This window comes from Eurosta solidaginis, chromosome 1, assembly GCF_040869045.1.
Source record: "Eurosta solidaginis isolate ZX-2024a chromosome 1, ASM4086904v1, whole genome shotgun sequence".
NCBI lineage: Eukaryota > Metazoa > Arthropoda > Insecta > Diptera > Tephritidae > Eurosta > Eurosta solidaginis.
Window position 1 is genome coordinate 310,537,920 of NC_090319.1, and position 14,052 is coordinate 310,551,971.

Genomic DNA, 14,052 nt, shown 5'->3' on the forward strand with positions numbered 1-14,052 from the left:
GCCATTATAGTGCAGTCATCGGCGTCGGAAACAATCTGCTTTTGGTGGTGAAGGGAGCTTTGATATATAAACGTCAAACAAAAGTGGAGGTGCGACACAATCCCGTTGTTACCATTGTGGCACACTTCTTATCGGAGTGTTACCAATTTGGTACCGGCTCGTTATCGATATCCTAACGACGAATCATCGGTTTGTTATGCAGCTGATACCGATAAAACTTCAATATAAAATCGGTGTCACTTCTATTAGAAACCGATGACACGTCGTTAGTAGGTTGGTAGAAATTCGATAACTCGACGATAATAATTCGTTATCGATACTAGGTCGATAATAAAAAATAATCTGTAGGAATCGGTTACTTTTGATAGGAAGCCGACTAAGTTTTTATACTCATCTGAGCAGAGCTCACAGAGTAGATATGTTAATTTTGTTCGCATAACGGTACCCCATAACGGCATAAACTCATCGAGATAGATATAGACTTCTATATATCAAAATGATCTGGACGAAAAAAGAAATTGATTTAGCCATGTCCGTCCGCCCGTCCCTAAACACAATAGCTTGAGTAAATTTTGCGGTATCTTATTGGAATTTGGTATGTAAGTTCCTCGGCACTCATCTCAGATCGCTATTTAAAATGCACGAAATCGGACTATAACACCACCAACACTTTTTCGATATCGAAAACTTCGAAAAACCGAAAATGTGCGATAATTCATTACAAAAGGCGGATAAAGCAATGAAGCTTGGTACGTGGGTTGACCTTATGACTTAAAATAGAAAATTAGTAAAAATTTTGGACAATGGGAGTGGCACTGCCCACTTTTAAAAGAAGGTAATTTAAAAGTTTTGCAAGTTGTAATTTGGCAGCTGAGTATGTAATGTTCGTTTACACCCGAACTTAGCTTTCCTTACTTGTTTTCACTAAGTTTTTTTCACACCGAATTTATTTTCTTCTGGCTAATTTGCCTATGTTCAACTCCAATTACTTTGCGAGGATAGAACAAAACACTTGTTTTCTAGACCTACATCTGTAGGTTTAGAAATTGAACTTCACGAGAAATTGTTACTCACACCTTTATTTCTACAAGCTTAATAGCCAGACACTTTGGGAAGAACAAATATTAGTTGTACGAAATAGAAGGAAGAGTTTTACAGAGGAAAAGTTTGTGGCCCATTAAAAAAAATCTTCCACATAAGTCGCAGTTATTCAAAACCCAATCCCAGAATCAAGCGCATCATAATCGCAGCTCTTAGAATTCCGGTTCAGTTACTAGTTTTCTGAATCTTTCGCCTATGAATGTCTGTATGTTGTTTGGCAAATGGCTGTAACTAATGCGTGCAATAAATTTGTAGATCTCATCGCTGATGCGATAGCTGGCAGAAGATTACTATTCTCATATACGCAATGACTTTGTCATTATTGTTGTTATATATTCTTGTTTGTTTGCTATGCCTGCAACACTCAACAATGGTATAACAATCAAAATATTGTTTAAAAACGATTTTTCTTTGTTAATAAAATCGGCAAACCGCAAAAGGCGGCTGAACTGAACACAGTAAAAGCATTTAAATAATTTTTTGAACTGTGGGCAGGTTTAACTGCATTAAAACTAAAACGGAAGAATACGGAATGAAAATTAGGCTGTTATCGGTTACAGGTATTTGGTTAGGTTAAGTTGAAGGTGTCTACAAAAAGGGTGGTAACACTTTAAGTTTCCTCCTCGTGCCTGTAGCTTCCTTTTGATTCCCATGCGCTCGCTATGTACTTCTACTCGGCGGTGTTCGTTTTTCGGAAGTGCTCGTTCCGTACATCATCATACGAGGAGTTATAGATTTGCTCCCATTAATGTTGTATCAAGTTGTTCTCGAAACTACTATGAAAGACTGAATAGCGATCTGCTAAAGCTTGCCTACTAAAGTCACAACTAAATCAGCCCTGGCAGGAGAAAGTCCGATGTCCATTGTCTAGTTCACATCAAGATTGAGTTGAAAGTTATTTTGGTAATGTAAGATGCGCCAAAAAGTTTTTTTCCCGGGGCTACTTGTAATTGTTAATTAGAAGAAAACTTTTCTAAACGAAGTCGCCACTCGACAGTATTTGGCAAGCACTCTGAGTGTATGTATGAAAACTTATCTGCCTTTACAGATGTTGTTCGGAGTCGGTATAAAACAATTAAGACCCGTCTCGCCAATCTGAAGTAAAAATTAGAAGAAGCACGACGCTAATTGGAACAGAAGCTCGGTCTAAAATCTCTTCGGAGGTTATCGCGCCTTACATTTATTTTTAGGGATCATTCCGGGACTGTTCCTGAATAGTTGGATCTGTTCAGAACTATCACCTGACAAAATGAGCTTTCTTTTCGCCATAATTTCGGTGTAAACTTTTGATCGAACTCATAACGGAACAATTTCGGGACCATTTTGATACTATCTTCGGATAATTTCGAGAATATTTTCGGGATTATCTTCTAATAATTTAATAATAGTTTGAGAAACAATTCTGGACTATTTGGGATCATTTCGCGACTATTGTGGATCATTTTGAAATTTTTGAAATAATTTCGAAATTGTTTTCAGAATAAATTCGTGGTATGTTCCGCATAATTTTGGTACTGCCTTCGGATAATATCTAGATGTTTTTCGGTACTATCTTCTGATAATTTAAAATTAGTTTGAGAAACAATTCGGGACTTTTTGGAATCATTTCGTTGACCATTTTGAAAGTTTTTTGAGGTGTTTCGAAATTGTTTTAAGAATAAATTCGTTAGTTTTAAGGATGGAATAATATATACTTTCTCTGGACTAGTTTTGATAATTTCGGGACATTTTTTGGGATTATTTTTTGATAAATTGGGAATAGTTTCGGTTTTATTTGAGGATGAACCGGCCGGTCCTCATGACCTCATATAGACTGAATAAGTCCGTAGTGTTTCATTTGGGGACTATTTCGGAATTACTTAGAGACTAACCCTAGAATATTTCGAGTTTGGTTCGGGAATAATTTAAGTACTATTGCGGAATTGTCTACGAAATGGTTTAATGGTAATTTCGGGATTATTTAATGCTTTATTTTGGAACCATTCCAGGATTGGTTTCGTAATTATTTCACTACTAAGTATTGCGGAAGTTTTCGGTTTTTTGTTCGGATTCCTTTCGATGCCATTTCGATATGGTTTTAGGGACATTATCGGAATTTTTTAGTACCGTATTTGATATATTAAGCTATATAATTCAATGAAATATTATTTTTTACTTTTTTGTGAAAACGGAGGGGTGGATAAAGGCTTGATCACAATTAATATTATATACTTAACGTGAATACGTGCCACGTAAGGCATAACCACACGGTGTCATACGCACGAATCTTACTGCGTGATCAATTCAACGAAAAACTCCAAGTTCCCTGCAAAACACATCAACGCCAATCATTGACTAGCTTGCAATTGAATGTATAAACACAAGGTCTTCCTTTGGAAAGTACAAGGTCTATAGGTTGAGCGCTTTTCCATTTTATGGATAACGGTATCCGGTATCCTTGCTAGTTCTCCTACCCTCAGAACACCATCAGATACATGGTACAACTCCATAATTATGGACTGTGAACAACATTTTCTGAGCACCAGGATAACCAGCATTACAACTAGGGGATGTGATTACAATTTTTTGTCACATCGAATCGGAATGTCCGTTCGTGTCTTCGACAAAAATACTCTACAACTACAAATCACATTTATACTAGATCTAATGCCATCGTTCAGCCTACTCCGATGTAGTTTCAAACATGAAAAAAAAAGATTGAGCACATAATGCAATCCTACAATTATCAACTATTATCCACAAACGATAGGCATCTGATTTTCCAACCATTCATTCATCAGATTACTCTGTACAATAAAGGGATGTGATACCCTTTTCTTTGACCTTCCGGGCGAATCAATTGAAAAAGCCATGCTTAGCTTAAAATAGGACATTCAGAACTTGGCGATAAAGCCTATAAGAACCAAGCTTATTGCCAACATTCCACGATGAGACCGAATTACTCCGAAGAAAATACTCTATGATCAACCTTAGTGGGTGAAGAGACTGCATTGCTTCATTGAGCATGCTTTATTGTCAGCTTCTGCGTGAAAGTGAACTCCCCTTGCGTTGGAGCTGAAATCATATCCCTCGCGAGTCTCCCAAGGGGGCTGATCCTAAGTACAAATATCAATGACATAGGATATACAGATCATAACTCACTTTCTCTATTTTGAATTATTAACTAAAGATAAGAACTTCCTAATAAATAAAATTTAAAAAAATAAATGTAGGGCGCGATAACCTCCGAAGAGATTTTTGGCCCAACTTCTCTTCCAATTTGCGTCGTGTTACTTTTTGTATTTTTCCTACAAATTGGCGGGACGGGACCTACTTGTTTTATGCCGACGGCAACTGCATGGAGTTTCCAGTGAGAGTTTGCATGGCAGAAATACACTCGGAGTGCCTGCCAAAAAAATGTCTTCTAATTAAAAAAACTTGTTTCTAATATTTGGATGTTGCTTTGCCCGGAGCGTGACTCCAGGATCATCGGTGTGGTAGGTGAACCACGGTGGCCGATGTAAAAATAATAAAAATTTGTTGTTTTTTTGCTACCACTGTGCAAATGGCAAGAGGTTGAGTTCTAGAACTAAGGCTTATATAACCTGTGGGCATGTGAAACCGTAATGGTAAGATGGAGAACGCAATTGGTTTAAGTGAACACGAAAAATAGTTCTTCAACATAAAACTGCAAAAAAATACAATCTTCATATAAGAAGTGTTGTCGTATTCACTAATGTAGTATATATGTATAAGCAATAGTTAAGTGGCAGGTATATAAAAGTAAATTCAACTGCTTTTGCTATATCAACACAATCGCAATTGTAATATTCATACAACAACACACAAACAGCAGCAATAGCAGCACAAATGAATCAAATAATCAACAGCAACAACATATTAAAAGAGGTGTGCACAGTGGCACGCACGTGATCTAAAACATATAAACAAATCATATGGCAAATGCTGCTATACTTGGGAACTTGCAACACAATACTCAGGCAAAATATAACAAGAAACTTGAGAAAAAGATGGCAGAGATAGCGATATTTTTGCTTGAGCTAAAAGGCGAATGCCATTGGTTGGTGGGGACTAACCAATGGCGCGTTTTCTGTTATTTATAATTTTAGATTCTTGATTAGGGAGTACTACTTTAAAAAAGTGGAAAGCACTTAATTTAAATGAAATATTTTTATTAGGATTCCATACTGTAACTGCGGGAGTTACGTTACGTTAAGTTGAACTGGCCGGTCAACAAAAACCCCACATAGGCAGAATGTGTCCATAGTGTTACCAGCATTTGTTAGATCACCAAACGGAGGAACATCAATCAAGTACCAGAACTTGTGTCATAGAATAACTCCGTCCTCTTGGAAAATAAGAAGTTTTCTAGAATTAAGCTTAATTGCTGCCTCAAGATCTGGACACTCTTAGGAGCCTTGACTTGGCGAGAGCAGGACATGAACGCAGACCGTGCTTAACCTTTTCTAGCTGCAGCTCGCACTTTCTACACCTGCAGTTACTGACGAGGCTTAACTTATCTGCACAATAATGGTCAACGGCCCATGCGTACACATTGATGAGCTTTGTAATAAAATAAACAGCTATCTCCCTGATCTCTCAAGTTTCTCCAGCCTCGCTAAACCTGACACTGTCACCGACCAAATCATCGGCGACCTTATCTACAACGTGGACGTGCTAAATGTCGACCATATTGAACATCCCCGTTGATGGAATTACGCTACCGAGTGTCTTACACCCAAAAAATCTTGGGTGTGACGTTCGATCAGGATCTTCATTTTGGAGAGCATGCAACCGCAACTGTTCCCTAAATCCAGACCCGTAATAAAGGCGTAAAATCTCTTGCCGGCAGAACTTGGGGAAAAGACAAAGGAGTGCTCGTTACTACTTACAAAACAATTGGCCAGCCGATGGCATGCTACGCGTCCCCGATATGTTTGCCAAAACAAAAGGTTACTCACTGGAAAAATACTGCCCTCAGAACCGCTACGGGCTGTCTCCTTATGTCACCAGAACACCACCTACATAATGGGGAGAGAGTACTCCTCTATGAACAAACAGCTTCTGTTGAAAACCCAGAGACCTGGGCATGCCAACAGAAATCTAATTGATGAGGGGCTTGTGGGGTCATGTCCGTAAGCATTATTAGGAAATATTACACCTGAGAACACAGCCGTATGAAGCAAAAAAGCACAAGCAGGTCACCAGTGATATCCACAAACAAGCGTCGGACCTCTATGTCAGGAATTGCCCGGCCAAAATACCCAGAACTCGCAGAAGAGGAACACACTCTCCCGGGGGAAACGCGCGCCACTCTACCTCAACTTCGTCCTGGGTACTGTAACAGGTTAAACTCTTACCAGAATCAACCCCGACATACAAAATGCATGTCCTGTTTGCAATGTGTCCCCAATTGACACCAACAATCTCTTAAATTGTAATGTGGAACCAACGCCTATAACACCTCTCTCACTATGGTCCACCCCTATTGAAACAGCAAGCTTCTCTGAACTCCCGTTAGAGAACATTGATGACAATTTGTGATCGGTCGCACCTATTGCTACAACAACAGCAACAACAGCAAGGCTTAACTTATAAGCATATGACGCCAGAAGGCAGTGTCCAGTTAGTATACCCATCGTAAGCCTTGAGCCATTTTGCGAGTCTTATACCGTAGGATTTTCACATGATCTTAGAAATGTTGCAGCCCTGTGCTTTTGTCCACGCCTTTCCTGCTTGATGTATTATATGCAACTCCAGTCTCCTTTTGATTTCTATTAAACGAATTGGGACGTCTATCGCCAACTCAGCAAGTTGCGCCCTCCTTTGCCAGCTCATCGGCCCTTTCAATAGCTCCTATGCCTTTACGATCGGTATATATGCAAGGTCCGGGAGTTAAAAATTTATAAAATGTTTGGATATGCCTCGTCAACACGGGGGTGATAGTGAGACCGCTTTTTGAACCAATTGGAACTTTAAAGGGACTCATCTCTTAAATGAGCATCAGACTTTCGGCAGATCCCACACACTCATATTTACTAACACATTTTTGGCGATTTGGTTGACGTCTTTAAATGGCGTCACGTACAACTTTATGCGTTCCACACTTGAAGCCCTTTGCCAGCAGCGGCTTGCAATATTGCAACACATAATTTGTTTTTATACTCGGATAATAGTCTTCACTTTGTATTGCTTCATAGTGCTTATAGAAAACCTCAGCAACGTATTATCATCATCAGCGTATATAAACCATTAGTTTACTATATTTTCACGTTTTTTCATTCCATTTTTGTGTGTGCTGCAGTAGGCTCAGCTTCCTACCGTGGAGTTGTTGAAATTGGTATAAAATTGATTCATTTATTGTCGGCTAATACTAGTGGAGTGTCTTGGCGAGCTCATTCAGTACCAAACTTTGAAGTACACATATCGATATACCGCTAATGGTAGTTGTTGTTTTTGTAATTGCATATTATAAATTACAAATATTAGCGATAAGTTCATTTGCAGCTGCTGCAGAGTTGTTGGGCATGGAAAATGGATGCGTTGATTTTGTGCGATAATTTTTATATAGCTGCGCTGAACTAAGTTACTTTGATGGTTGCCACAAGCTGGAAAAAAAAATTACCAAATCATTCCGAAAAAATTCACAAAAAATGTGCAAGTTTCTATTGATGAAGAGATAATTGTTATTTTAAAAAGACTGTGGTGGCCGACATGTAATCTAGGAATCCAGACATTAAAAAACACAGTTTAGAATAATTGCGGGATCCTTGAATAATTAAAAATTATTTTAGAATCATTTTGGAAACATTTGAAGATTGTTTTCGAAACTTTTTGGTGCAAGTTTTGTACTTTTATCGGAATAACTTGATTGATTTCGATATAATTTACGGAATGTTTCAGGATCCTAATGATATTATTTAATGTAACTTTGATCAATTCGGAACTATTCTCAGATCATTTCGGAAATATTTTTGAGATTACTTCAGTACCATTTGGTGATCAGTTTAAGACATTTCATGGATAATTTTAATACCGTTTCGCGATCAATTCTAAACTGAAAACGTATTATTTCGAATCGCTTTCCAGATAATTGCAGCCTTATTTCGTGATCATAAATTTAAATCAAATCAGTTCGTTTTGGGTTCTTATTGGGATCACTTCAAAACCATTTCGAGATCAATTCGAAACTATTCACACATAATATAATAATAATATATGTTATTTTCTTTGTAATTAAGAACTATTTCTTATTATGGATATTCCAAACTATTTCACGATAAATTCGCAATTAAACACAAATCATTTCGAAATTATTTTTCAGCTAATTTGGAAACTATTTCGTGATCATTTTGGGAACTAATTGGAATCATTACAAGACTGTTTCGGGGGTATATTTGAAATTATTGGCAGATTATTTCGGTTTTACCTAGAGATGACTCAACGATTATCTCGTTTTCATTTTGGTATCTCATTGGGATCATTTCAAATTTATTTCGGTGTTAATTCGGAACTATTTTAGGATAAATTCGAAATAATTCCTTAGACTATAATAGGTCTAATTCGTTATAATTTTGGGATCTTTTGAGATTTTCTAAAGGCTGTTTCGGGGTAAATTGAAAACTATGGCACGATAATTTGGAATTACTTTCAGTTTGATTTTGAGATAATTTATCGACTTTTTTTGGTACTGTGTTCAGGACTTATTCCAAACAGCTTGGTGATTTCTCTTCGTGGTTGTGATCATCCTAGTAGTATTTCGTGATAATTTCAATATTTCTTGAGATAATTTACGAACTATTTGGTGACTATTTTGATAAACTTAATTGTATTCTTTTTGCTAACGCCTAGCTCTTATAATTTAATTACAAATACTTTTGAGTTTATTTGAGAAAATACGATTTGACTTTATGACTCGATTCAGCATGCAGAATGGTCACAATGCCAATATCGTTGAAAGCTGTCGTTGTTGCCCTTTTTATGGTCATCTCGAAAATTTACCTTGTGTCCATTTATGTAGTCATTAGTTAAACTAACAATTCTTGTCACTCCAGAAAGCTCCGCGGGTAAAGATATCCAGGACCAATTACTCATACTAGAAGCACCAATTCAAAGGCAAGCAAAAAAGCTAAACAGCGGCCGATTGCATTTGTGCACAATAGCTTTAACCACTCAGGAATCTCCGGATTTTACGGCTGCTACACATAACTACGTGGATCGGGTTCTTTGGACAGGAGAATAGCCTAGTCGTACTACACTTGCCGTTTTTATTCAGGACGTGCTGGAAAGCTGATGTCTTGAATTCATGTGAGTGGAACAAATCTCTCAACTCCTGGATTTTCACATATTATTTCGTCAGTTTCATGGAATACTAACAATCTTCTATTCTTCGCGTGGAAGACTAGTACAGTTCCCACCCTATCGTGGGAAAAAATATCGCAACTCAATTGCAAAGAGTAAGCTCGAAGGACTGCTTATATTGTCAACTTAGTCGGGTAGAAAAATCTGTTCGTGCCTGATCCAGGAGATATTTTTCGGCTACAGATCGGATATCCAAATTTGCGTAGCTTGCAATACTACTCGGAGATATTTCACTGTCTCACAGTACTGTCTTTTTAATACCGAGTATAGCCCGGAACTACCATATTACCGGCATACACTCTTGTAATCAGTTGATAACGCGTAGTTCGATCCAAGGTACCCAAATTTTCCAGTGGGAAAACGAACAGATATAATACTAAGTACTGAGAGAGGACAATAACGTACGAACGACCGTTTAGGATCTACATTTAAGAATCAACAGAAAATCAGTTGTGTCAAATGAGATTTTTACTAAGGGATCTGCAATCTCTCTCCCGATGTAAGAAAGTCGTGGCCTACAGAAAAGAAAATTCATTCTTCACAATTCATACCAAAGGCAATTAATCACACGAACGACTCATAGCCGGAACATTAATACAACCAAATTTCTTACACAGAAAATGCATCCTTTGAAAAATTCAGACCTGGAAAATTCATCCCAGGAATAATAAATATCCAGACAATTCATTAAAGAAAAATTCGTACCAGAGTAATTGATCCCAGTTTCTGTCTCTGCATGAAAACAATTTGCCAAAGCCCAAAACATATTTGCAAAGATCAAAACGAAACAAATAAATGACGCCACAGTCAAGAACCTTTGGGGTCCTCTATATTTTTAATAAGTCGAAAAGGATCTGTTGTAGTGACGACCACATAATCTAAGGCAAATATCATTGATAAAAAATAAAAATGGAGATAATTAAAAATTACATACTAAAGGGAAAAAATTTACCAAATTTGGCAATAGTATATGGTAAGCTTGACTATATCGTGCTGGAGGACTTGGCTGCCGTGGCGTATACTTATTTTTTTCGTTTAAATAAACAAATTTTATGGTTTTATGGTTTACTGTTCGCGCTATGAAAACTGTATGTCTTTTATTAATACTTCAATGCAGAATTTTCAATGCAATTACAACAACTGCCATTTGACCATTGAATGGTAGTTGATAACCTGACGTCACCAGCAATAGCAACTTCCCTGGCGCACGTTCGATCATCTACGAGTGCTATATAAAAGAAGAAAATAGCTCAACAAATTTAGCCTGCTTAGATGTTTGCGTATGTCTTTACGAGATATCTTCCCACATGTGTAACATTTTGCTACACTTTTTGATTAATGATGCTTGTTAGCTGCATAAAATATGTAACGCCATTCGCAATATCTATACAAAGTGCATAAAGTTAGAAAATAAGTCTAAAACAACAAGTTAAACATGTAAAAATCTGCAAACTCTATTTGTTGCAAGAAAAAGGCTTATTTCTAAATTTAGTATAAGCAATATAATGCAGGCAATTAAATATGTTGTGGGAAGCATGCAAAATGACAAAGAAAAATGATGGCAATTTAATTATATTACTAGGGGAGTTAGCTCATCGCATTGGCTTCAGAAAGTAATGAAAGACGTGCAAATTTAATTAATTTTTTGATATGGGGTAAAAATAGGTAAGTAAATGCATGGCTATGAATACACGCAATGTATGCATTTGGAAAGACATTTGCAAGCAGAAGAATTTTCATTAAGAAGCTTTTCGTGGCAGAAATACACTCGGCTTAGAAAAACTTTTTTCTAAATTTTTGATGTCCGGGACTTGAACCCAGGACTTTCGGTATGGTGGCGGAACAAGCTACCACGACATGACTGTGGTAGGTAGTTAAATTTGAGGTAGACATGTTTCATTTCAAGATTTAACTTAATTTTTGATTTTTGATGGCCTTGTTTATTTAAAAAGTGTACATTTTTTCAAGATTTAAGTTAGGAAAATTGGTACAGTAGATCATCTGTATTACTTGAAGGAATTAAGGGCTTTCAAGTGTAATTATAGCAAAGAAGAAGTGGAATTTTTGAGTTTTATAGAGAAATAAATCCAAAATTAAAGAAGCCTTGAAGGAACCTTTGCAAGCCATCGTACGAACACTTCCACTACTTCTGCAGGGTACGTAACATAAACTATCAATATTCGGTTTGTTGTGTTCTGGAGGAAACGTGCTATTACTAGGATGGCTTAAATTCAAAAGAACGTACACACATTTTCTAGTGCCTGGCGTGTTCCACAACAAATGCCGATATGTACTTTCAATTCATCGCTTTTCCTTCTAGAGACCAAGTTTCTAAAGCCCAAGAAGTCCTTGAAGATGGCAAATTCCTTGATAAAAATATTGACTGGTGGGATATGATATATCAATTTGCAGAAATAAAAAAAAAAAAAAAAAAAAAAAAAAAATTCCTTTGCAAGTTTTAACTTGAACCAAAATTTTTTAAGCTCAATGACATAGCATTTGCTTACTAAGGTAAGGTAGGTTATAATAGAGGTTTTCGTATTAGTAGTGCAAAGAACTAATTAAATGTCTTCAAGGGTCCGCCCAACCATACAGCTTCCTGAGCAATATCTGCAATATATCATGGACCTACAGATCCGAAACTAGTATTGTATCACGTTACGGGAGGCCAGAGTGGTGACCTGTAACCGCGATGGCATTTTATATTGCTTGCTTGGGTGATAGTGTAGACAGCAGTGTGCTGTACAGTACCCACCAGAGCTCACAGATCCACTCCACGTAAATAAATTAGTTTGCGTGATATTCTTATAATGTTAATAACTTGAGCTGCATTTGCCATAAGCAGGCAATGGATTTTCTTAACAAGAACCAAGTTTTACCTCTCTGTCCTTTTATAAGAAAATAAATTTTGTTTGTTGGTCGATATGAAGAGGGAATATGCTCAGGCTTGCTTGGTATCAAATTGGTATCGAAGTGTGATAAGTGGAAGTTTTATAAATAAAGATTATCGATGAGTTAATGATTCTTTATAGATAAGTTATCGGTTTGTTATCGAAAAATTATCGATTTAGTGTTTAAAGTTATAGATATGGTTTCAAAAAGTTAAAGTTATCGATTTGATATCGGAGATTAAGCAATTTATTATAAAAGTATTATCGACTTATTACAAAAAGTTATCGATTTGCTGTCGAAAGATTATCGATATATTATTAAAAAATTACCACTTTGTTATCAATCTCTTATCGGCTTACTATAGATTTGCTATGCAAAAAAATTAACATGTTATCAAAAAGTTAACGATTTGTTATCGAAAACTATCAACCATCGCTTTATTACCGATGACTCATCGGTTTCATATGGACCAGATACCTTTAGAACTTCAGTATTATAATGATTACACATTTGATACCGTCAACAAAAAGTGGATAAGAAACCAAGGAGAAGCCGATGACTCGGCGATAGGAAGCCGAAAACAATCCGATAACTAGACGGAAGTAATTCGCTATCGTTAAGAGGCCTACAATATGACGATATAAATTCTCGTTATAAGTTTTTACCGATAAGAGGCCAACGAAGTTCTTTTGAAAAAGTCAGTGATGATTTATTTCTGGTAATGTTACCTCTGTTGTGGTTTAACTTTAATCGGCGAGATCTAGTTAATGTATATCTTTATGCACCTGGCTTTACGAATACTTGATGCTCACTCCTTTTTCTTTTTGTTATAAGGGCAAGGAGTTTATACGGAATCTGCGAGGTGCTAAGATATAGATGTCACATTTTATATGGCTCTATCATTTCTTTTGCTCAATAAGCTTTGGTACTAGCACCATAAAATATTTAAATTTTCTGCGGTTTACATTATTAAATAAAATGATTAAATATTGGCGATTCTTGAATTGTATCTGAAAATGACAAACCGCACAGCTTGTTTATTGTCAGTTAAAATTTACCACAGAGAATCTTCTGCTATAATAAACGGAAGACTTAAGAAACGAACTTGGTATTGTTTGGAGGAGCTTTTATTTATAAAAAATATTTTAAGGTTGTATTTCTACTTACAATCGCCACGACTCTCTTCAATATCCAATATAATATTTGTTCGTCCCGTTTCTACGTCGCACATTTTTGGTTTTCCCGAAGCTTCAGCCAAGCTTCGACAACACATCAGCAAAAGCAACATCAACCAGCGTGTCACATATGCGGCGCTGTGGCAACTTATGAATGATGGCGACATTTTATTGCTGAAAACAAAAGCAAAAAAAAGTGAACTTATAAGGATAAAAATTTATAAAATAAAAATATAAATAACTTAGCATACACATTAAACAAAATTGTAATCTTATAAGTAGAAATGGATGTGAGTGTGTGTGTGACCTATGGTCGTCCAAAGCAAAAAATTAGGTGGCAGATTTGGAGGGAGTAGAAATGAAAGTCGAACTAGGAGCAGGAATGTAGGTGAGAGTGATCCAAAAATTTTAAATTCGCTTTGTTTGGTATGTATGTAAATTCCATATTTGGGATCATTTAGGTGTGAGAGGTAGAAGGAGTGACAGTGGAAGTGAGGGTGGAAGTAAGAGTGGGAATGAAAGT

At 36.6% G+C, this 14,052-nt stretch overlaps 1 protein-coding gene across 1 annotated transcript in view; it reads right to left on the minus strand.

Annotated features, from left to right (window-relative positions):
- Cad99C (cadherin-99C) overlaps window positions 1-14,052 on the minus strand; it is a 263,834-nt gene that overhangs the window by 156,039 nt on the left and 93,743 nt on the right. The window contains exon 2 of the mRNA XM_067761516.1: window positions 13,522-13,703. Coding sequence (XP_067617617.1) covers window positions 13,522-13,696 — 175 coding nt within the window. The 5' untranslated portion in view covers window positions 13,697-13,703. The remainder of the gene's footprint in view (window positions 1-13,521; window positions 13,704-14,052) is intronic.